Source organism: Oncorhynchus clarkii, chromosome 18 (assembly GCF_045791955.1).
Source record: "Oncorhynchus clarkii lewisi isolate Uvic-CL-2024 chromosome 18, UVic_Ocla_1.0, whole genome shotgun sequence".
NCBI lineage: Eukaryota > Metazoa > Chordata > Actinopteri > Salmoniformes > Salmonidae > Oncorhynchus > Oncorhynchus clarkii.
Genome location: NC_092164.1, coordinates 51984934 through 52011218, shown reverse-complemented (window position 1 = coordinate 52011218; position 26285 = coordinate 51984934). Strand labels below are relative to the sequence as shown.

General features: G+C 44.2%; 1 protein-coding gene across 2 annotated transcripts in view; it reads left to right on the top strand.

Moving 5' to 3' along the window:
• The window catches only part of LOC139373672 (Rap guanine nucleotide exchange factor (GEF) 5a), a 73598-nt gene extending 48248 nt beyond the window's left edge, over nt 1-25350 (top strand). For both annotated transcript variants that reach the window (XM_071114506.1, XM_071114507.1), the window contains exons 10-25: nt 736-914; nt 1897-1997; nt 10927-11005; nt 11082-11226; nt 11558-11649; nt 11836-11866; nt 12444-12522; nt 21178-21327; nt 21540-21637; nt 21902-22021; nt 22108-22286; nt 22369-22459; nt 22598-22648; nt 22861-23013; nt 23115-23169; nt 23367-25350. In XM_071114506.1, coding sequence (XP_070970607.1) covers nt 736-914; nt 1897-1997; nt 10927-11005; nt 11082-11226; nt 11558-11649; nt 11836-11866; nt 12444-12522; nt 21178-21327; nt 21540-21637; nt 21902-22021; nt 22108-22286; nt 22369-22459; nt 22598-22648; nt 22861-23013; nt 23115-23169; nt 23367-23485 — 1722 coding nt within the window. In that variant the 3' untranslated portion in view covers nt 23486-25350. The remainder of the gene's footprint in view (nt 1-735; nt 915-1896; nt 1998-10926; nt 11006-11081; nt 11227-11557; nt 11650-11835; nt 11867-12443; nt 12523-21177; nt 21328-21539; nt 21638-21901; nt 22022-22107; nt 22287-22368; nt 22460-22597; nt 22649-22860; nt 23014-23114; nt 23170-23366) is intronic.
• Nucleotides 25351-26285: the final 935 nt, after the last annotated feature.

Sequence of the window (26285 nt, the reverse complement as noted above, 5' to 3'; positions counted from 1 at the left end):
GAGTTGATGGGAGATGTGGTGGGTCCTTGCCCAAGAGATAGGGTGGTCGTGGTCTTCACAGTTGATTCCGCAGGTTGCATGACATGAGCTGAATGAAATCTAAAAGGCTTTGAAAATAAAAAACCTTTTATATGCTCAGTGCTCCGTTGACCTTTCACAAAGATGCTTCTTTTTGTGAGAAATCTTCTAACAACAATGGGAATTTTGCATTAATATGACAAGTGTACTCTGAAATATGAAAATACTTCAATTCATGTCTCAAAATCTATATACATCTTAGCTCTATATTGTTTTTTGTCCTGTGGGTTTGAGAGGAAAGTGAGCCTGTCAGGTAGCAGTACTTTTCATTCTTGCACAGAATCCAGTCTATCTGATGAGATGCAATTTTTCAGAGTTTTGACCTATTTTTTCTTCTCTGGCCTCCATTGATTTAGTCACCCTAATTCTGGCCATCCTACAAGGGTAAAAACTCTTGTAACCTTTGAACGGATTATGATAGAGACATGAGGTTAGGACCATTGGTTTTCTTAAAGGATTATCTACATAATTAACTTATTTCACTCATTGGTCAAAAGATACGTTTTTGATTGGACACCCTACAATATATTTTCCACTCTGTGTTATAAAACTCCCACACAACACACATTGTCCTCCTGTTTATCTCTATTTTCTGCATACAATACCAATGTACAACTCTTCTCTCTCTCTCTCTCTCTCTCTCTCTCTCTCTCTCAGGGAGAGGCAGTAGGGAGGGTGTGTCTTAAGGAAAGGGGTCGGGACGTCCTTGTGCTACAGAGAGTGCCATCATCAGTGACATCACCTAACCCCGCTTCCTCGCCATCATCAGTGACATCACCTAACCCCGCTTCCTCGCCATCAGGGGGAGGGGCCAGAGAGGAGGACGGAGAGAAGAGGTCAGTATCCTTATCTTTAAATTTCAATCTCTCTGTCTTTGTGGGCGTTGCTGGAATATACAAATGAATCATGTAAACGTTATATATGATCTATAAAGACTTCAAACTGTATGCTGTGTATGTCCCAGACAAACCTGTTCGTTGAAAGCCATGTCAAGAAAAATATTTTACATTCTCCCTCCTTTTCCCTCTCTTAAGTCACACCCTTTGCATGCCTGCACGCACACAAGCATCTGTCCTGACAAGATAGATTGTGTGTTTGCTTCCTAGAGGATGTGTGTGGGTTTGTGTGTGTTATGACAGAGAACGTGTGTGTTTTAGCTGCAAGCAGAGAGAGAATGATTTTCTTGTCTTGAAGGGAGAAACAAATCAAAAGAAAGCAAGACTGTTTGCTGCCTAGAGGGTGTGTTTACACATTATAAAGGGTGTGTGTGTGTCTCTGGTGTTAGGCAGGGAGAGGGGAGGCCTCAGTACATCCCCTTTTGGGGTAGAGCTACCATAGCCTCTATATCTGTGGAGCTCCAGGCAGGCGGGGGAAGCAGGCTGGCTCTTCAGCCCAGGACAGAGCACCCTGGCTGAGCATGTTGCGCTAGGAAGAGCAAATCCTCTGGAGGAATTGAGATGGACTTGAGAACTGTCACACTAGTGGAGGCAGAGGAAGATGAAGACGGTAGTGATGATGATGAAGATGACTGTTGTAGTAGTTCTGTCCCGACCTTCAATGTCCCTTACCTGCTCTACATTGATGATGAGGATGAAGATGACTGGAGTAGTCTACCTTACATTGATGAGGAAGGGGAGGATGAGGAGGGAGAGGAGGAGAGGGAAGAGAGAGAAAGGAGAGATAGAAGCTCTGAGGAATACAATTCCTGCTCTTCCTCCTGTGCTTCTGACAGGTGTGTTGGTATGTGTGTATCGTGTGTGTTTGTGTGTGCGTGAGTCCTTGTTTATGTGTAACTTTTCTCTGTGTGTGTCTGTTTAGGTATGTGGTGGTGTCTGGAACACCCCTGAAGATTCTAGAACACCTGCTGAGTGACCTACGACTGGATGACCAGAGAGGAGCACCGGAGAGCAGAGTGTCTGGTGAGTAATCACGTACACACACACACACAGTCTTGTTTATCCTTAACACGGTCTTGTTAAATCCTAGTTAACCTTAACCCCAAAACCTAACCCTGACTTCTAACCATAACCCCTAAACCTAATTCAAACCCTAACCCAAATTCTACCTTATGTCCCCAATTGGTCAAATTTTGGTTAGTTTACTATTCTTGTGGGGACTTCCGGTCACACATACACACAGCAGATAGTTTGGTGATTGTGGGATCCCCCAAAGATCTGTACTCAGTCCATTACACTTATTTAAATGTACACCAAATAATTTAATTTGTGTGTTTGTTTGTGTGCACCAATCCCTCCCCTGCTCTTAGGAATGTCCTAACATGTTGCAACATAACCACTACTTCTACTGTTCTTCATTCTTTCTTTCTTCTTTTCTTTCCTAGGAATATATTGTAGCATATTTCAGTGTTGTCTAACTAGCGTGACCTATTGGGAAACGGTGACAAAAGACCATCTTGGGTAAATGAGTCTTCGGCCCTAATGATCACCAGTCAAAAAGAGAGCTGAAAGAAAAGAAAGAGAGGAGTGTGTGTGTACTCGCGCATGCGTGCCTGTGTGAGTGCGTGCGTGTGCGCACGCGCATGTGTGTGTGTTTTTTTAAACAGAAACATGTTTAACAAGCTGAAACAAGCCTAAAGCGAGATTAACGCACAACACTGCAATACCTGATTACTAAGATTAGATCTGTGGCCCGGGGGTTGTGTGTGTGTGTGTGTGTGTGTGTGTGTGTGTGTGTGTGTGTGTGTGTGTGTGTGTGTGTGTGTGTGTGTGTGTGTGTGTGTGTGTGTGTGTGTGTGTGTGTGTGTGTGTGTGTGTGTGTGTGTGTATGAAATTGGAGGAGTGAAGGAGAGATGTTAACATGGAGAAAATGAAAGCAGTTGGAAGGAGGGAGGAAAATGGGAACGGTAGGGTGGAAGGAGAGAGGAGGGGTGAGAGGGGTGGAGAGAAGGAAAGAGGTAGAAGCCAGCTAAATAGTCTAGTCATTTAAAGTGGTGTTCTATGAAAAGCTTGCTAAACGTCAGACAGCTGGTTAGTTAATTATTCATAGGAACCTTTCGGCTGCTCTATCCACTGCTCTGCGGAACCATTACTTTTTTTGTCACATGTTTCCCATGGACAGAGTTTAACGTTGTGCAGCAAGCTCAGTCTGCACAGATGCACTAATCTTGATAACATAATGAGTGGCTATTAGGGATGTAAGATGATTTGTAGATCAGTGATTCGGCGCCTTGCTCAGGCCAACTGCATTCTCAGCCCTTCATGAAACTGCATTGCCAGGGCTGGACCTGTATAATCCACCATTACTTAAACCATTCCTTCTGAAACCACACTCTTCAGTGAGAAGAGTGGGCGATGTTTCAAAATAAATCAAATGTATGTTTTTGCATGATATTCCAAATGCCTGTATGTCGTTTATGTCCGCTGGTTCTCATGTTGTAATTTGTCTTGACTCCTTTGCTCCTTCTGTGCTGTGTGCACCTTCCCATTTACACCAGAGATCTGTATATAATGATGAGATGATCATGTCTCCGCCCTAACAATGGGAGTCATTGTCTCAAAGGCTGTGAGGCAGGCGACAAGCTTAGGTCCAAAATAAACTCATAGAAACGCATTGGGTTTATTTTTAACTGATTATGGCGAGAGTGAAACCTCGCGCTTTGCCTCTTCCTCTCTGTTTACACACACACACACACACACACACACACACTAAGCCCCTCCTCCACCACTCACAACAGCAAAGCTGAGAGGTCACTCCTTCAACTCGTTATTTGCATTTGAGGTTTGGTCCAACAGACTGGGTCATATGGACACTGAAGCACATTGAGACATTATTTTACTGTAATAGAGAAGTTAACCTTTCTAACCATACACTTTTTATGTCTCACCTGCTCTAATTGCCAGCTAGCTTTATAGTTCCACCCTCAGAGCATGTGCAGACCAGCTAGCTGTATAGTTCCACCGTCAGAGCATGTGCAGACCAGCTAGCTTTATAGTTCCACCCTCAGAGCATGTGCAGACCAGCTAGCTTTATAGTTCCACCCTCAGAGCATGTGCAGACCAGCTAGCTGTATAGTTCCACCCTCGGAACATGGGCAGGCCAGCTAGTTGTATAGTTCCACCCTCAGAGAATGTGCAGACCAACTAGCTTTATAGTTCCACCCTCAGAGCATGTGCAGACCAGCTAGCTTTATAGTTCCACCCTCGGAGCATGTGCTAGCTGTTGTGTTTTCGGACATTTTCAGCTCAGGTTGCTCAGGTCGCCCCACCTGCTTCAAGATGTCCACTGTCATCCCTGTGCCCAAAAAGGGAAAGTAAGTGAACTGAATGACTACCGACCTGTAGCACTCACTTCCATCGTCATGAAGGACACCAACAACACCAGGTCAAGAAGATCATCATTGACCTCAGCCACCCAAGCCACGGCCTGTTCTCATGTCAAATCAAATCAACAACGAAAAAATCTTTGTCACATGTGCCGAATATAACAGGTTTAGACCTTACCGTTAAATGCTTACTTACAAGCCATTAACCAACAATGCAGAAAGAAATTATTTGCTAAATAAACTCATGTAAAAAAAACTGACCAATAAAATAACAATAACAAGGCTATATACAGTGGGGCAAAAAAGTATTTAGTCAGCCACCAATTGTGCAAGTTCTCCCACTTAAAAAGATGAGAGAGGCCTGTAATTTTCATCATAGGTACACTTCAACTATGACAGACAAAATGAGAAAAAAAATCCAGAAAATCACATTGTAGGATTTTTAATGAATTTATTTGCAAATTATGGTGGAAAATAAGTATTTGGTCAATAACAAAAGTTTATCTCAATACTTTGTTATATACCCTTTGTTGGCAATGACAGAGGTCAAACGTTTTCTGTAAGTCTTCACAAGGTTTTCACACACTGTTGCTGGTATTTTGGCCCATTCCTCCATGCAGATCTCCTCTAGAGCAGTGATGTTTTGGGGCTGTTGCTGGGCAACACAGACTTTCAACTCCCTCCAAAGATATTCTATGGGGTTGAGATCTGGAGACTGGCTAGGCCACTCCATTACCTTGAAATGCTTCTTACGAAGCCACTCCTTCGTTGCCCGGGCGATGTGTTTGGGATCATTGTCATGCTGAAAGACCCAGCCACGTTTCATCTTCAATGCCCTTGCTGATGGAAGGAGGTTTTCACTCAAAATCTCACGATACATGGCCCCATTCATTCTTTCCTTTACACGGATCAGTCGTCCTGGTCCCTTTGCAGAAAAACAGCCCCAAAGCATGATGTTTCCACCCCTAAGCTTCACAGTAGGTATGGTGTTCTTTGGATGCAACTCAGCATTCTTTGTCCTCCAAACACGACGAGTTTAGTTTTTACCAAAAAGTTATATTTTGGTTTCATCTGACCATATGACATTCTCCCAATCTTCTTCTGGATCATCCAAATGCTCTCTAGCAAACTTCAGACGGGCCTGGACATGTACTTGCTTAAGCAGGGGGACACGTCTGGCACTGCAGGATTTGAGTCCATGGCGGCGTAGTGTGTTACTGATAGTAGGCTTTGTTACTTTGGTCCCAGCTCTCTGCAGGTCATTCACTAGGTCCCCCCGTGTGGTTCTGGGATTTTTGCTCACCGTTCTTGTGATCATTTTGACCCAACGGGGTGAGATCTTGCGTGGAGCCCCAGATCAAGGGAGATTATCAGTGGTCTTGTATGTCTTCCATTTCCTAATAATTGCTCCCACAGTTGATTTCTTCAAACCAAGCTGCGTACCTATTGCAGATTCAGTCTTCCCAGCCTGGTGCATGTCTACAATTTTGTTTCTGGTGTCCTTTGACAGCTCTTTGGTCTTGGCCATAGTGGAGTTTGGAGTGTGACTGTTTGAGGTTGTGGAGAGGTGTCTTTTATACTGATAACAAGTTCAAACAGGTGCCATTAATACAGGTAACAAGTGGAGGACAGAGGAGCCTCTTAAAGAAGAAGTTACAGGTCTGTGAGAGCCAGAAATGTTGCTTGTTTGTAGGTGACCAAATACTTATTTTCCACCATAATTTGCAAATAAATTAATAAAAAATCCTACAATGTGATTTTCTGGATTTTTTTTCTCTAATTTTGTCTGTCATAGTTGAAGTGTACCTATGATGAAAATTACAGGCCTCTCATCTTTTTAAGTGGAAGAACTTGCACAATTGGTGGCTGACTAAATACTTTTTTGCCCCACTGTATAGGGGTAAATAAACTAAAGTAAAAATAAATAAAGTAACACTATAAAATAACGAGGCTATATACACGGGGTACCGGTACAGAGTCAATGTGCAGGGGTACGGGTCAGTCGGGGTAGTTGAGGTAATATGTAGAGCACCAGTCAAAAGTTTGGACACACCTACTCATTCAAGGGTTTTTCTTTATTTTTACTATTTTCTACATAGAATAATAGTGAAGACATCAAAACTATGAAATAACACATATGGAATCATGTAGTAACCAAAAAAGTGTTAAACAAATCCAAATATATTTTATATTAGCCACCCTTTGCCTTGATGACAGCTTTGCACACTCTTGGCATTCTCGTAACCAGTTTCATGAGATAGTCACCTGGAATGCATTTCAATTAACAGGTGTTCCTTGTTGAAAGTTAATTTGTGAAATGTCTTTCCTTCTTAATACTTTTGAGCCAATCAGTTGTGTTGTGACAAGGTAGGGGTTGTATACAGAAGATAGACCTATTTGGTAAAAGACCAAGTCCATATTATGGCAAGAACAGCTTAAATAAGCAAAAAGAAACGACAGTCCGTCATTACTTTAAGACATGAAGGTCAGTCAATCTGGAAAATGTCAAGAACTTAGAAAGTTTCTTCAAGTGCAGTTGCAAAAACCATCAAAAGCTATGATGAAACTGGCTCTCATGAGGACCGCCACAGGAAAGGAAGACCCAGAGTTACCTCTGCTGCAGAGGATAAGTTCATTAGACTTACCAGCCTCAGAAATTGCAGTCCAAATAAATGCTTCACAGAGTTCAAGTAAGTAACATACACATCGCAACATCAACTGTCCAGAGGAGACTGTGTGAATCAGGCCTTCATGATCGAATTGCTGCAAAGAAACCACAACTAAAGGACAGCAATAAGAAGAAGAGACTTGCTTGGGCCAAGAAACACAAGCAATGGACATTAGATTGCCGTGTCTTTGTGAGATGCAGAGTAGGTGAACGGATGATCTCCGCATTTGTGGTTCCCACCGTGAAGCATGGAGGAGGAGGTGTGATGGTGTGGGGGCACTTTACTGGTGACACTGTCTGTGATTTATTCTGAATTCAAGGCACACTTAACCAGCATGGCTACCACAGCATTCTGCAGTGATACACCATCCCATCTGATTTGCGCTTAGTGGGACTATCATTTGTTTTTCAACAGGACACTGACCCAACATACTTCCAGGCTGTGTAAGGGCTATTTGTCCAAGAGAGTGATGGAGTGCTACATCAGATGACCTGGCCTCCACAATCACTGACCTCAACCCAGTTGAGATGGTTTGGGATGAGTTGGACTGCAGTCAAGGAAAAGCAGCCAACAAGTGCTCAGTATATGTGGGAACTCCTTCAAGACCGTTGGAAAAGCATTCCAGGTGAAGCTGGTTGAGAAAATGCCAAGAGTGTGCAAAGCTATCAAGGCAAAGGCTACTTTGAAGAATCTCAAATATAAAATATATTTTGATTTGTTTAACACTTTTTTGGTTACTACTTGATTACTACAATCTAAGCTTGATGCCCTCAATCTCACACAAATTATCAATGAACCTACCAGGTACCACCCCAAAGCCGTAAACACGGGCACCCTCATAGATATCATCCTAAACAACTTGCTCTCTAAATACATCTCTGCTGTTTTCAACCAAGATCTCAGAGATCACTGCCTTATTGCCTGCATCCGTAATGGGTCAGAGGTCAAGCGACCTCCACTCATCCCTGTCAAACGCTCCCTGAAACACTTCAGCGAGCAGGCCTTTCTAATCAACCTGGCCTGGGTATCTTGATAGGATATTGACCTCACCCCTTCAGTAGAGGATGCCTGTTTTTTTTTTAAATGCCTTCCTCACCATCTTAAATAAGCATGCCCCATTCAAGAAATTTAGAACCAGGAACAGATATAGCCCTTGGTTCTCTCCGGACCTGACTGCCCTTAACCAACACAAAAACATCCTATAGCGTTCTGCATTAGCATCGAACAGACCCCGTGATATGAAACTTTTCAGGGAAGTCAGAAACCAATATACACAGGCAGTTAGAAAGGCCAAGGCTAGCTTTTTCAAGCAGAACTTTGCTTCCTGCAACACAAAAAATGTTCTGGGACACTGTAAAGTCCATGGAGAATAAGAACGCCTCCTCCCATCTGCCCACTGCACTGAGGATAGGAAACTCTGTCACCACCGATAAATCCACTATAATTGAGAATTTCAATAAGCATTTTTCTACGGCTGGCCATGCTTTCCATCTGGCTACCCCTACCCCGGTTGACTGCACAGCAACTCGCCCAAGCCTTCCCCATTTCTCCTTCTCCCAAATCCAGTCAGCTGATGTTCTGAAAGAGCTGCAATATCTGGACCCCTACAAATCAACCGGGCTAGACAATCTGGACCCTTTCTTTCTAAAATATATCTGCCGAAATTGTTGCAACCCCTATTACTAGCCTGTTCAACCTCTCTTTCCTGTCGTCTGAGTTTCCCAAAGATTGGAAAGCAGCTGTGGTCATCCCCCTCTTTAAAGGGGCGGACACTCTTGACCCAAACTGCTACAGACCTATATCTATCCTACTCTGCCTTTCTAAGGTCTTCGAAAGCCAAGTCAACAAACAGATTACCGACCATTTCGAATCCCACCGCACCTTCTCCGCATTGCAATCTGGTTTCAGAGCTGGTCATGGGTGCACCTCAGCCATGCTCAAAGGTCCTAAACGATATCTTAACCGCCATCGATAAGAAACAATACTGTGCAGCCGTATTCGTTGACCTGGTCAAGGCTTTCGACTCTGTCAATCACCACATCCTCATCGACAGACTCGATAGCCTTGGTCTCTCAAATGATTGCCTCGCCTGGTTCACCGGAAGAGTTCAGTGTGTCAAATCGGAGGGCCTGTTCTCCGGGCCTCTGGCCGTCTCTATGGGGGTGCCACAGGGTTCAATTCTTGGGCCGACTCTCTTCTCTGTATACATCAATGATGTCGCTCTTGCTGCTGGTGATTCTCTGATCCACCTCTACGCAGACGACACCATTCTGTATACTTCTGGCCCTTCTTTGGACACTGTGTTAACAACCCTCCAGACGAGCTTCTTTGCCATACAACTCTCCTTCCGTGGTCTCCAACTGCTCTTAAATACAAGTAAAACTAAATGCATGCTCTTCAACCGATCGCTGCCTGCACCTGCCTGCACCTGCACCTCTGGACGGTTCTGACTTGTGTGGACAACTATGAATATGTGGACAACTACAAATACCTAGGTGTCTGGTTAGACTGTACACTCTCCTTCCAGACTCACATCAAACATATCCAATCCAAAGTTAAATCTAGAATTGGCTTCCTATTTCGCAACAAAGCATCCTTCACTCATGCTGCCAAACATACCCTCGTAAAACTGACAATCCTACCGATCCTCGACTTCGGCGATGTCATTTACAAAATAGCCTCCAATACCCTACTCAATAAATTGGATGCAGTCTATCACAGTGCCATCCGTTTTGTCACCAAAGCCCCATATACTACCCACGACTGCGACCTGTACGCTCTCGTTGGCATGCTAGTAGACACCATAGTGGAGCTCTTTAGCATCAACTCAAATCGCCGTGTTTGGAGGAGGAATGCTGCCTATGACCCCAAGAACACCATCCCCACTGTCAAACATGGAGGTGGAAACATTATGCTTTGGGGGTGTTTTTCTGCTAAGGGGACAGGACAACTTCACCGCATCAAAGGGACGATGGACGGGGCCATGTACCGTCAAATCTTGGGTGAGAACCTCCTTCCCTCAGCCAGGGCATTGAAAATGGGTTGTGGATGGGTATTCCAGCATGACAATGACCCAAAACACATGGCCAAGGCAACAAAGGAGTGGCTCAAGAAGAAGCACATTAAGGTCCTGGAGTGGCCTAGCCAGTCTTCAGACCTTAATCCCATAGAAAATCTTTGGAGGGAGCTGAAGGTTCGAGTGGCCAAACGTCAGCCTCGAAACCTTAATGACTTGGAGAAGATCTGCAAAGAGGAGTGGGACAAAATCCCTCCTGAGATGTGTGCAAACCTGGTGGCCAACTACAAGAAACGTCTGACCTCTGTGATTGCCAACAAGGGTTTTGCCACCATGGTGGAGAGTTTGGAATCTGATTGATTGATTGCTTCTGTGGACAGGTGTCTTTTATACAGGTAACAAACTGAGATTAGGAGCACTCCCTTTAAGAGTGTGCTCCTAATCTCAGCTCGTTACCTTATAAAAGACACCTGGGAGCCAGAAATCTTTCTGATTGAGAGGGGGTCAAATACTTATTTCCCTCATTAAAATGCAAATCAATTTATAACATTTTTGACATGCGTTTTTCTGGATTTTGTTGTTGTTATTCTGTCTCTCACTGCTCAAATAAACCTACCATTAAAATTATAAACTGATCATTTCTTTGTCAGTGGGCAAATGTACAAAATCAGCAGGGGATCAAATACTTTTTTCCCTCACTGTAGGTGGGCCTGGGGAAGTCTAGCGGTTATGCCGCTGCCTTCAGAGCTCAAATAACATGTTACTGTGGACTCTAATCTGGCCCACGCCCTTCTGACACAAACCCTCTTTCAACGTTCCTGTCTTTCTCTCACTGTCTGAGATATAGAGGTTCGTGACCTGTGATGCATTTCCTGTTTCAGAGCTGCTGCTGGATGACTTCCTGTTGACGTACCTAGTGTTCATGACGACCAATGACCTCTGTCAGGCCCTGCTCGGACAATATCCTTTACACACTGCATGTGTGTCTGTCTGTCTGTTTTTCTGTGTAGTGTGTATTGTCCTTAACTTGTCCCACCTACAGCAGTGTGCATGGTCAAGGTCAGGAGGATGGAAAGGAGGCCCTCTATAGGAAGAGGAAAGTATTACACCTAGTTGCTCACTGGACACGCCTATATAAGGACTTTCTACGAGAGGACGAACACATCAAGGCATTCATGAAGGTAGGAGGAGACACACACAGGTTTGGTAACCAGTTTGTGAGGGTAATAGCTGCCTAGTAACAGGAAGGAAAGGAGTTATATTCTGCATGTCAGTGACAGCGATAACTTAAGTGTTTGTGTGCTTGTGAGCTTGCAGCTTTGTTTTCTCCCTGGCACATGTCTGCACATACATTTACAATACTTAAACCTAAATATATCTCTAAGTGTCAGTTAGAGGTGTGTGTGTGTGTGTGTGTGTGTGTGTGTGTGTGTGTGTGTGTGTGTGTGTGTGTGTGTGTGTGTGTGTGTGTGTGTGTGTGTGTGTGTGTGTGTGTGTGTGTGTGTGTGTCAGACTCTCTCCAGGTGTGTGTTAGAGGATCTTTATGAGTTTCCGTCTCTGGAGAAAGACATGAAGGAGTTCCAGAAGCTTCTACGACGTAGACAGTGAGTGTGTGTTTGTGTGTGCATGTACAGCACAAGGACGCCATTGTTTATGAGACATGAGCACAGCCTACGGTTTGTCTGTGGGGGGATAGAGGAAACAGAAGCTTCAATTCTCAAGTAAATCTTTATTTATGAACAAGCAAATATGGAGTTGTTTATTTGTTTCTCTGTTTGTTTTTGTTTCAGCACAGTGGATGAATGTCCTCCACAACAAAAGGTGAGAGGGATGGAAGAAGGGCGAGGGGAGAGAGAGAAAATGGGGGGGGGGGGGGGAAATTGGTAGACGAAAATGATCTGTCACTGCCAAGTTAAAGGGATACTTTGGGATTTTGGCAGTGAAATCCTTTATCTACTTCCCCAGAGTCAGATGAACTCATGGATTGCATTGTTATGTCTCTGCATCCAGTATGAATGGAGGTAAGAGCTAGTTTTGCGAGCAAATGCTAACTAGCGTAAGCACAATGACTGGAAGGCTATGGTGTCTACTAGCATGCTAGCCGTTACCATAGACTCCCCCAGTCATTGCGCTGACACTAGTTAGCAACTTCCTTCAAACTGCACGCAGAGACATAAAAATTGTATCCACGAGTTCAATCTGACACTGAGGAAGTATATAAATGGCTTCATTGCCAAAATCCTAAAGTATCCCTTTTATAATCTAATGGTTTATGTCCCTTCTCCCTCTCTCCTCTCCATCTCTCTCTATCCCTCTCTCTTTCTCATTCTTTCTCCCTATCCCTCTCTCTCCCCTCCCTTCTGTCTTCATCCCTCTATTTCTCTGTCTGTCTCTCCAGAGTAAGCCTCTGTTCCAGCAGCTTAGTTTAAAGGAGAACAGTCTGCCACTCCGCTTCCCTCGAGCTGACACCAAAGAGGGTGAGAACACACACACACGTGATGCTGTGATTGTATGTGATTGATATTATTGATTTTGATTGATATGATATATTGAAGTGTCATACGCTTAGAGGTGCCCAGCCCACATGGGTCTACAAGACACTACTAAACACAGTGACATTTTCTTTGTAATCAAAACAAAATAACGTTTTCCAAATGATATACATACAATAATCACAGCCTGTACAGCTATCTAGCCACACTATACAACCAGCTACCATCTAGCCACACTATACAACCAGCTACCATCTAGCCACACTATACAACCAGCTACCATCTAGCCACACTATACAACCAGCTACCATCTAGCCACACTATACAACCAGCTACCATCTAGTCACACTACACAACCAGCTACCATCTAGCCACACTATACAACCAGCTACCATCTAGCCACACTATACAACCAGCTACCATCTAGTCACACTATACAACCAGCTACCATCTAGCCACACTATACAACCAGCTACCATCTAGCCACACTACACAACCAGCTACCATCTAGCCACACTACACAACCAGCTACCATCTAGCCACACTATACAACCAGCTACCATCTAGCCACACTATACAACCAGCTACCATCTAGCCACACTACACAACCAGCTACCATCTAGCCACACTATACAACCAGCTACCATCTAGCCACACTATACAACCAGCTACCATCTAGCCACACTATACAACCAGCTACCATCTAGCCACACTATACAACCAGCTACCATCTAGCCACACTATACAACCAGCTACCATCTAGCCACACTATACAACCAGCTACCATCTAGCCACACTATACAACCAGCTACCATCTAGCCACACTATACAACCAGCTACCATCTAGCCACACTATACAACCAGCTACCATCTAGCCACACTATACAACCAGCTACCATCTAGCCACACTATACAACCAGCTACCATCTAGCCACACTATACAACCAGCTACCATCTAGCCACACTACACAACCAGCTACCATCTAGCCACACTATACAACCAGCTACCATCTAGCCACACTATACAACCAGCTACCATCTAGCCACACTATACAACCAGCTACCATCTAGCCACACTATACAACCAGCTACCATCTAGCCACACTATACAACCAGCTACCATCTAGCCACACTATACAACCAGCTACCATCTAGCCACACTATACAACCAGCTACCATCTAGCCACACTATACAACCAGCTACCATCTAGCCACACTATACAACCGGCTACCATCTAGCCACACTATACAACCGGCTACCATCTAGCCACACTATATAACCAGCTACCATCTAGCCACACTATACAACCAGCTACCATCTAGCCACACTATACAACCAGCTACCATCTAGCCACACTATACAACCAGCTACCATCTAGCCACACTATACAACCAGCTACCATCTAGCCACACTATATAACCAGCTACCATCTAGCCACACTATACAACCAGCTACCATCTAGCCACACTATACAACCAGCTACCATCTAGCCACACTATATAACCAGCTACCATCTAGCCACACTATACAACCAGCTACCATCTAGCCACACTATACAACCAGCTACCATCTAGCCACACTATACAACCAGCTACCATCTAGCCACACTATACAACCAGCTACCATCTAGCCACACTATACAACCAGCTACCATCTAGCCACACTATACAACCAGCTACCATCTAGCCACACTACACAACCAGCTACCATCTAGCCACACTATACAACCAGCTACCATATAGCCACACTACACAACCAGCTACCATCTAGCCACACTATACAACCAGCTACCATTTAGCCACACTACACAACCAGCTACCATCTAGCCACACTATACAACCAGCTACCATCTAGCCACACTATACAACCAGCTACCATCTAGCCACACTATACAACCAGCTACCATCTAGCCACACTACACAACCAGCTACCATCTAGCCACACTATACAACCAGCTACCATCTAGCCACACTACACAACCAGCTACCATCTAGCCACACTACACAACCAGCTACCATCTAGCCACACTATACAACCAGCTACCATCTAGCCACACTATACAACCAGCTACCATCTAGCCACACTACACAACCAGCTACCATCTAGCCACACTACACAACCAGCTACCATCTAGCCACACTACACAACCAGCTACCATCTAGCCACACTACACAACCAGCTTCCATCTAGCCACACTACACAACCAGCTACCATCTAGCCACACTACACAACCAGCTACCATCTAGTCCCACTACACAACCAGCTACCATCTAGCCACACTACACAACCAGCTACCATCTAGCCACACTACACAACCAGCTACCATCTAGCCACACTACACAACCAGCTACCATCTAGCCACACTACACAACCAGCTACCATCTAGCCACACTACACAACCAGCTACCATCTAGCCACACTACACAACCAGCTACCATCTCGCCACACTATACAACCAGCTACCATCTAGCCACACTATACAACCAGCTACCATCTAGCCACACTATACAACCAGCTACCGCCACACTACACAACCAGCTATCATCTAGCCACACTACACAACCAGCTACCATCTAGCCACACTACACAACCAGCTACCATCTAGTCACACTATACAACCAGCTACCATCTAGCCACACTACACAACCAGCTACCATCTAGCCACACTATACAACCAGCTACCATCTAGCCACACTACACAACCAGTACATTTCTCAGTACATTGTGTACATTGTGACATAACTGATCAATCTCAAACACGCCCTGTCTGAATTCAAGCCTCTGCTCGTCCCGTAAGCAGAATACTTCAGGTTTATCACCAACATTTTTACAAAAAATAACATGTCTCAGATCGCCATCCAGAGCGCAATAAAACACTACCGTAAATTGATTTCCGTTTCGATTTGCCCAAGTTCACACAGTAGGTTAAATTCTCTCTTCGGACAATCTGTTAAATTACACGTCTCTGCAGCCAGAGCGAGGGTGCCGGATCTGAGTGGTGCACAAACGGACGTTTGGTTTTTTGTTAGGTTCAGGAGGACATATGGTTCAGGGGTGTAGTTCTCGTTGGTGAGAGTGTACGTTCTAAGTTTAGGTTTAAACCAAATATAAGCTGCCCATTTTCCCTTGTGGTTTTGTCCTTGATTTGGTTAACACCACATGCTAATTTGTTCCTGAATATACAGTGGTTTGCGAAAGTATTCATCCCGTTGGCATTTTCCCTATTTTGTTGCATTACAACCTGGAATTAAATATATTTTTGGGGGGGTTTGTATCATTTGATTTACCCAACAAGCCTACCACTTTGAAGATGCAAAATATTTTTAATTGTGAAACAAACAAGAAATAATACAACAAAAACAGAACTTGAGCGTGCATAACTATTCATCCCCCCCAAAGTCAATACTTTGTAGAGACACTTTTTGCAGCAATTACAGCTGCAAGTCTCTTGGGGTATGTCTATAAGCTTGGCACATCTAGCAAGTTGGATTTTTGACCATTCTTCAAGGCAAAACTGCTCCAGCTCCTTCAAGTTGGATGGGTTCCGCTGGTGTACAGCAATCTTTAAGTCAGACCACAGATTCTCAATTGGATTGAGGTCTAGGCTTTGACTAGGCCATTCCAAGACGTTTAAATGTTTCCCCTTAAACCATTCGAGTGCTGCTTTAGCAGTATGCTTAGGGTCATTGTCCTGCTGGAAGGTGAACCTCCGTCCCAGTCTCAAATCTCTGGAAGACTGAAACAGGTTTCCCTCAAGAATTTCCCTGTATTTAGCGCCATCCATCATTCCTTCAATTCTGACCAGTTACCCAGTCCTTGCCGAGGAAAAACATCCCCACAGCATGATGCTGCCACCACCATGCTTCACTGTGGGGATGGTGTTCTTCGGTGATGTGATGTGTTGGGTTTGTGCCAGACATAGTGTTTTCCTTGATGGCCAAAAAGCTAAATTGTAGTCTCATCTGACCAGAGTACGTTTTTCCATGTGTTTGGGGAGTGTCCCACATGCCTTTTGGCAAACACCAAACTTGTTTGATTATTTTTTCTGGCCACTCTTCCGTAAAGCCCAGCTCTGTGGAGTGTACGGCTTAAAGTGGTCCTATGGACAGATACTCCAATCTCCGCTGTGGAGCTTTACAGCTCCTTCAGGGTTATCTTTGGTCTCTTTGTTGCCTCTCAGATGAATGCCCTCTTTGCCTGGTCCCTGAGTTTTGGTGGGCGGCCCTCTCTTGGCAGGTTTGTTGTGGTGCCATATTCTTTAAATTTTTTAATAATGTATTTAATGGTGCTCGCTGGGATGTTCAAAGTTTTGGATATTTTTGTATAACTCAACCTTAATCTGTACTTCACAACTTTGTCCCTGACCTGTTTGGAGAGCTCCTTGGTCTTCATAGTTCCGCTTGCTTGGTGGTGCCCCTTGTTTAGTGATGTTGCACGCAACACTTTCCGTTTTTTATTTTTTAGAATTTTTTGAAACAAGTAATTTTTTTCATTTCACTTCACCAATTTGGACTATTTTGTGTATGTCCATTACATGAAATCTAAATAAAAATCCATTTAAATTACAGGTTGTAATGCAACAAAATAGGAAAAACGGCAAGGGGAGTGAATACTTTTGCAAGGCACTGTACACTGAGTATACCAAACATTAGGAACACCTTCCTAATATTGAGTTGCACCCCCCCTTTTGCCCTCAGAACAGACTCAATTCGTCAGGGCGTTCCACAGGGATGCTAACCCATGTTGACTCCAATGCTTTCCACAGTTGTGTCAAGTTGGCTGGATGTCCTTTGGGTGGTGGACCATTCTTGATACACATGAGAAACTGTTGAGCATGAAAGTCTCAGCACCATTGCAGTTCTTGACACAAACCGGTGCCCCTGGCACCTACTACCATACCCCATTCAAAGGCACTTAGATATTTTGTCTTGCCCATTCACCCTCTGAATGATACAGCTGTCTAACAGATCACAGAGGGAGTTCTTTAGTGGAAGCCTCTCCAGGTAGATCAAGAGGGCAGCAGTCTAGGCCCCTTACCTGGATTGTAAACTGTCATGGTCAAAACATATTGACACAACAGTAGCTAAGATGGTGAGAAGTCTGTCCATAATAAAGCGCTACTCTGATTTTTTAGCAGCACTATCAATGAGGCAAGTTCTACAAGCCCTAGTTTTGTCACACCTGGACTAATGTTCAGTCATGTGGTCAGGTGCCACAAAGAGGGACCGAGGAAAATTGCAATTGGCTCAGAACGGGGCAGCACGGCTGGCCCTTGGATGTACACAGAGAGCTAATATTAATAATATGCATGTCAATCTCTCCTGGCGCAAAGTGGCCAGCGGGGACTGTGAAGAGACATAAACACAGGCACAGACACATGCATACACACACACACAATAACATACGCACTGCACTATGCACACACATACACATGGATTTTGTGTTGTAGATATGTGGTAGTAGAGTAGGGGCCTGAGGGCACACACTTAGTGTGTTGTGAAATCTGATGTGAATGTTTTGTAGTGTTTTTGAAATTGTATTACTGCCTTAATTTTTCTAGACCCCAGGAAGAGTAGCTGCTACCTTGCCAGCAGCTAATGGGGATCCATAGTAAATAGAAATACAATCACAATCCATGTCTCAAGGCTTAAAAATCTACACTGATTGAAGTGGTTTTAACAGTGACATCATTTAGGGATCATAGCTGTCACCTGGATTCACCAGGTCAGTCTATGTCATGGAAAGAGCAGGTGTTCATAATGTTTTATATATTCAGTGTATTCTGCAAATCAGTTTCACAAAAAATGGATAACAATTCTCCATCCCACAGATGGTTATGAGTAAGGTCCCAGTCAAACACTTTTTTTGTGATTCTGTGTTCTGGCATATTTATCAGTCTGTTCCATAGATGTATCATGTCACCTTTTGCCTAACCACACATGGTTCCCAACCCATATCCCCACAGATGGCCAGGTTTGGAGTCAGTTTGATACCATTCCACTGATTCCACTCCAGCCTTTACCACGAGTAGGTCCTCCCCAATTAAGGTGCCACCAACCTCCTGTGGTGCACACCAAAAAAGCAGCAGATGGCTCTGTTTTAAACATTGTTGCAATTAGTGCTTACTTTGGAACCCCAAACCCCAGCTGCATAGTCCATCCCTGGACACACACAGGAGTTTTAGCTGAAAATAAGCACAGTAACCAAGATCATTTTGTTTAACACTGACCCCAAAGCTTAACCGGCAGAATCTGCTCGCGATATTATGGCATCTTCAAAGGGCATGTGTTCATCCAGAATGAAACCAAGGACCTCTATACCAGGCAGTGTCAGAGGAAGGCCCTAAAAATTGTTTAAAACTCCAGCCACCCTAGTCTTAGACTGTTCTCTCTGCTACCGCACGGCAAGCGGTACCGGAGCACCAAGTCTAGGTCCAAGAGGCTTCTAAAACAGCTTCTACCCCCAAGCCATAAGACTCCTGAACACCTAATCAAATGGCTACCCAGGCTATTTGCATTCCCCCCCCCCTCCCCATCTTTTACACTGATGCTACTCTCTGTTATCATCTATGCAGAGTCACTTTAAAACTCTACCTTCATATACATATTACCTCAACTAACCGGTGCCCCCGCACATTGAGTCTGTACCATGTACCCCCCTGTATATAGTCTCGCTATTGTTATTTTATTGCTGATCTTGAATTACTTTTACTTTACTTTTATTTCTTATTCTTATCCATATTTTTTTAACTGCATTGTCGGTTAGGGGTCCATAAGTAAGTGGACCCCTAACCTCACCTGTTGTATTCGGTGCATGTGACTAATAAAATTGTATTTTATTTGATATTTATAGAGCCCAGTGTACAATAATGGGGTTGAACCAAAACAAAGGTTGTGTGCACTTCACTGCACCCCTTTCTTTCTGAAATGAACAACCTGGGTCTTCTCTTGATTTATCGCCAGTCTCAATTTAGTACACCATAGTTTAACAATATTCAACATATTCTGGAGGTCCTCTAATGTCTCGGCAAGGACAACTGCACTACATGACCAAACGTATGTGGACTCCTTCTTGTCACGCATCTCATTCCAAAATCATGGGCATTAATATGGATTTGGTCCCCCCTTTGCTGCTATAACAGCCTCCACCCCTCTGGGAAGGCTTTCCACTACATGTTGGAACATTGCTGTGGGGACTTGCTTCCATTCAGCAACGAGGATTAGGGAGGTTGGGCACTGATGTTGGGCGATTAGGCCTGTCTCGCAGTCAGCGTTCCAATTCATCCCAAAGGTGTTCTGTCAGGTTGAGGTCAGAGCTCTGCAGGCCAGTCAAGTGCTTCCACACCGATCTCAACAAACCATTTCTGTATGGATCTCTTTGTGCATGGGGATATTGTCATGCTGATACAGAAAAGGGCTTTCCCCAAACTGTTGCCACAAAGTTGGAAGCACAGAATCATCTAGAATGTCATTGTATACTGCAGCATTAAGATTTATTTTCACTGGAACTAAGGGACCTAGGCCGAACCATGAAAAACAGCCCCAGACCATTATTCCTCCACCAAACTTTACAGTTGGCACTATGCATTCGGGCAGGTAGCGTTCTCCTGGAATCTGCCAAACCCAGTTTCGGCTGTTGGACTGTCAGATTGTGAAGTGTGATTCATCACTCGAGAGAACGCGTTTCCACTGCTCCAGAGTCCAATGGCGGCAAGCTTTACACCACTCCAGCCGACACTTGGCATTGTGCATGGTGATCTTAGGCTTGTGTGCGGCTGCTCGGCCATGGAAACCAATTTCATGAAGCTCTCGACGAACAGTTATTGTGCTGATGTTGCTTCCAGAGGCAGTTTGGAACTTGGCAGTGAGTGTTGCAACCGAGGACAGACAATTTTATGAGCTCCAGCACTCTGCGGTCCCGTTCTGGGAGCTTGTGTGACCTGCCACTTTGCGGCTGAGCCGTTGTTGCTCCTAGACGTTTCCACTTCACAAAGGGCACTTACAAAGGGCACTTACAGTTGACTGGGGCAGCTCTAGCAGGGCAGGAATTTGATGAACTGACTTGTTGGAAACTGACTTGTTGACGGTGCCACGTTGAGAATCATTGAGCTCTTCAGTAAGGTCATTCTACTGTCAATGTTTGTCTATGGAGATTGCATGGCTGTGTTCTCAATTTTATACACTTGTCAGCAACAGGATGAAACAGCCTTTTATACACCTGTCAGCAACGGGATGAAATAGCCAAATCCACTAATTTGAATGGGCATCCACATACTTTTGTACATATAATGTATATCATCAGCATACAACAAGATGCCCAGGAATATATCCACAACTTCATCACCAAGTTTAGCATGTTTGATTTGTAGGGCTAAATCATTAACATATATTGCAAATAAAGTGAATGAGAGTAGGTCTCCCTGCTTTACACCGTAAAGGGTTGGAAACCAGCCAGTCCTGAGGTCATTGAGGTCATTAAGCTGATCACAGTAAGACTTTGATGGTATCATAGAATCTTCCATCAATTCCCATTTGAATTAGTCTAAAAGCAAGGAGGTCTCCTCTATTCACCCAATCAAAAGCCTTCTGAAAATATGTTTTATGATGTGTTAACGCTATGTGTGTGTGTGTGTGTTCCAGTGCTGTGTCGTGTGTATGTAAGTGCTGATTCGTACCTGTGTGTTTACACACACTCTTTGCTGAGCGTGGCAGAGCTGCTGAGGATTGTGGGTCAGAAGATGGACCGACCAGAGGAGGACATGGTGCTGATGACACACACACCTACTGGAGGTACACACACACACACTGAAGGCACACACACACACACACTGAAGGTACACACACACACACACTGAAGGTACACACACACACTGAAGGTACTCACACACACACACACCCACTGAAGGTACACACACCCACTGAAGGTACTCACACACTGGAGGTGCACACACACACACTCCTTTTCACTCTCCCCACTTTTCTCTCTCGCTCTCCCCCTGTAGAGAGGAGGATGTTACAGGCTGGTCAATATGTGTATTCTGAGACTTTGACGCCACAGAGCAAACTGATGGTCTGTCGGAGGGACCTCACACATATTATGGTAATTAACACCCAGATTACGGTTACGAATAATTTGATTGTGGTCATTCACTGATAAATGGTATTTATTTTTTAAACAAAGGCTATAGGGGACCTCGATTCAGCTTACCTGGGGTGGGGTGTGTTGCACTACTAAATCAAATCAAACTCAAGTATTTAAAAGACAAAAAAAACACTTACCTACTCTTAACGTGTGTGTGTGTGTGTGTGTGTGTGTGTGTGTGTGTGTGTGTGTGTGTGTGTGTGTGTGTGTGTGTGTGTGTAGGCCCCTCTAACAGACAGTGAGCTGAGTAGGAGAACAGTGAGGTTGCTGGGTATCAACACCTGGGATATGGCTGCTGTTCTCACACAACTGGACTGGAACCTCTTCAACTCCATACACGAGGTAACACACACACACACTGGAGGAACTTTACTACACACTCACGCATACACATACACACTCAACTCTCTGTCTTTTCCCCCCTGCAGCAGGAGTTGGTGTATTCTACAATGAGCTGTAGTACCGGAGGCAGCCACCGGGAGGGGCTATCTGTATTGCTGCAGCGCTGCAACGAGGTCCAGCAGTGGGTCATGTCTGAGGTCCTGATGTGTGTGTCACTCAACAAACGAGTCCAGCTGCTCAAGAAGTTCATCAAGATTGCAGCGCAGTAAGAGATCACACACACTTTAGACAATCAAACACACACACATGGGGACACACACAACTAATCCCTGTTTTGTGTTATGTAGCTGTAAGGCCCAAAGGAACCTGAACTCAGCATTTGCCATCATCATGGGACTCAACACAGCAGCCGTCAGTAGACTCAACATAACCTGGGAGGTAAATGTGTGTGTGTGTGTGTGTGTGTGTGTGTGTGTGTGTGTGTGTGTGTGTGTGTGTGTGTGTGTGTGTGTGTGTGTGTGTGTGTGTGTGTGTGTACTCTGATGGTGTGTATCTGTTCCATACGTTTACTTTCAGAAAGTTCCGGGGAAATTCAAGAAGATCTTCTCTGAACTGGAGCTGATCACAGTAAGACTCATTATCATTGGTTTAAAGTAATATTTGTCCTGATAGGCTGGTGGAAAATAGTTAGGAGAAGGTCATGAATTAAGGAACAAAATATTCTGAGACTATTAGTGTATCAGTCTCTAGGTTCACATCCACTTGACCCTAAGCCTAACCTCTGACCTCTAACCACTAATCTTACCCTGACTCCTAACCTCTCCTCGTTGTCTCTCCAGGACCCATCTCTGAACCATAAGGCCTACAGAGATGCCTTCAAGAAGATGAAGCCTCCTAAGATCCCCTTCATGCCCCTGCTGTTGAAAGACATCACCTTTATCCACGAGGGAAACAAAACCTTTCAGGACAACCTGGTCAACTTCCAGAAACTGGTGAGTCATGACATGTCTGTTGTGTGTGTGAATGTTTGTCTGTCTGTGTTTAGTAACCGTTATCATGGTGACTGACGCTCTTCTATGCCCCGCCCCCTCAGCACATGATCGCCGACACAGTGCGTCTGATTCGCCACTGCCAAAGCGACCAACTCGGTATGTTGTCTCTGTCTGTTTCTGTCTGGCTCTCTTTCTGTCTCTCTTTCTGTCTCTTTCTGTCTGTATCTTTCTTTCTGTCTGTCTGTGTTTCTGTAATGTTGTTCTGTTCAGTCTCTGCTGGTGAAGTCATACAGCTTCAGTGTTTTTGTCTGTGTGTGTGTGTGTGCGTGTGTATGTATCTGTCTGTCTCCTAGGTAACGAGGTGGTGGGGAGCGACAGTGCAGAGGTCAGGGCGAGCGTTCACTACCTCCACATCATCGACAATCAACAGACACTGTTCCAACTGTCACACAAGCTGGAGCCTCGCGCCTGAACACACACACAGAAAATACACTTTGTGTTGAAGGTGCCATGCAAGCCACCCGGCTCTTAGCCAATCACAGTTCAGCATCCTGATTCAGCCAGCCAACCACAGAGCTGCACACTGAGACGGCGTTCAGACTGAAAATGTATATCTGTCAACCTGATTCAGACTGTTTTTCTATGAAGGTCAAACTTTGACGGACGACAAAGACCAAGGAGAAGACAGACGGCCATTCTTTATTGTTCTGTCATGAATACTGTTTTTAAGCTACTCTCCAGAGGAGTTTGTACAGTTACTGAGATTGTGTTTCTGGTCTTAAGTTAACAATTAGTTTCATTGTATATTAATGATCCTCAGTAGGGAAACAGTCAAAAGACTGTAGATAGTAACTGTTAGTATATGACTGGAAATCATGCAGTAGACGTACAGCAGATGTATACTGTATGTGTTCAGGCCACATGGTGAGATATGCCTCTGGATGACAGTGCCAAATGTCCGGATGGGGGAGAGATGCCATATACAGATTACACACATCCCTTTTTATTTGTATCTGTAGAAACCACAAAGCCCTCATCATTTCTGCTCCTGTCATACCACAACATAAAGGTCCTACTATTACACATTGTTATTGGGCGTTAATATCACGGTATTATAGAGATTATTATTACATTGTTATTACACTTTTACTGACTGAAGAGCGGTTTCAATGCCTGTTAGACACAGATTTCACTAGGCAACATTGCCTTGGTTCAAACACAGTCAATGCATTCAACACTGATCAAGTAAATCACTGTTAAGGCCTGGTGTATTCACACTGACTGACCAAGTACATCACTGTTAAGGCCTGTGGTATTCACACTGACTGATCAAGTTCATCACATGTACAGTGTTCAGGTGTGTAGAAGCAGGGCAGTAGTGCTATATAACTATTTATTGTAATATTTTGTTTATTTATATTTCTCTACAGAATGTGACAGTCCTGTGTGCCATATCACACCGGAGCTGTATAAAGACAGACCTCTGTAAAGATTTGCAGGACATATGTGTAAATACATTGAACTGTGTCCAAAAAGGTTTGCTGGTTGAGCTGAAATGCTGTAATGTTTAAAACAGGAGACTAGGGAGTGGAGTTGGTCCAGGGATTGTTACTGTCCTATGTGATTTCAAAATGGGGGGGAAGAGAACAAAGATGAATGAAGAAGAGACGGAGGGGTGTTGTTGTTTTCTTGCCATGATGATGTAAAGTTCTGTTTTAAAGAATGTTGTTGTTTGCATGACGTGACAACCCCACCAGATCACAATGCAAGATGACACTAAGAGTGTGTCCCAAATTGCATCCTATTTCCTATATAGTGCATTACTTTTGACCAGAGCTATGTGGCCCTAGTCAAACGTAGTGCACTATATAGGGAATAGGGAGCTCTGGTTAAAAGTAGTGCACTAAATAAGCCAGGGAATAGTGTGCCATTTCAGATTTTCTCTAAGGCTTTATACCACTGTAATATTGTTGATTTGTAAATATGCATAATGTTATTATGATGTTTGAGATGTAATTATTGATCTGTTTTAAAGGTAGGCCTACCTTCCACAATATGATGTCTTCATACACAGCGGGAGAAAGGAAAGGGCAGAGCAGTATGTTCCCCGTCCCTAACTGCTGAAGCCACACGTCTTTTCTAAAGAGAGGTTTACTACGTCAAAGTTTTACTGGAGATTATGTATGAATAAATTATAGCTTTTATGTCATAATAAACATTGTGTCGATGGTCACTGTCTCTGAATATTATCAGAGAGGAGGACGAGAGGATGGAGGAGTAGGAGAGAAATGATAGAAGAGAGGAAAGAAAATAATAAAATAAAACAGCTGTTTCTCATTTTCACTTCTCATTAAGCGTGAGGTGACATCACCACTGCCTCCCTGTGCATACATTACAAACCCTGTCATTTATTTCAGTGGAAGACAAGTCTTCAAGTCATTTGGAAATAATTCAGACCCCTTGTTCTAAAATTGATTAAAAAATGTTTCCCCTCATCAATCTACACATAATGACAAAGCCCAAACAGGTTTTTAGACATTTTTGCTAATGTATAAAAATATTAAAAAAATAGCAAATTTACACAAGTATTCAGACCCTTTACTCAGTACTTTGTTGAAGCACCTTTGGCAGCGATTACAGCCTCTAGTCTTCTTGGGTATGACGCTACAAGCTTGGCACACCTGTATTTGGGGAGTTTCTCCCATTCTTCTCTGCAGATCCTCTCAAGCTCTGTCAGGGTGGATGATGGGGAGCGTCGCTGCACAGCTATTTTCAGGTCTCTCCAGAGATGTTTGATCGGGGTTTAAGTCCAGGCTCTGGCTGGGCCACTCAAGGACATTGCGTTGACTTAGAGGTGTGCTTATGGTTGTTGTCCTGTTGGCAGGTGAACCTTTGCCCCACTCTGAGGTCCTGAGCACTGTGGAGCAGGTTTTCATCAAGGATCTCTCTGTATCTTACTTCGTTCATCTTTTCCTCGATCCTGACTAGTCTCCCAGTCCCTGTTGCCGAAAAACATCCCCACAGCATGATGCTGCCACCACTATGCTTCACCGCCGTAGGCATGGTGCCAAGTCTCCTCCAGACATGACGCTTGGCATTCAGGCCAATCTTGGTTTCATCAGACCAGAGAATCTTGTTTCTCATGGTCTGAGAGTCCTTTGGGTGCCTTTTGGCAAACTCCAAGCGGGTTGTCGTGTGCCTTTTACTGAGGAGTGGCTTCCGTCTGGTCACTTTACCATAAAGGCCTGATTGGTGGAGTACTGCAGAGATGG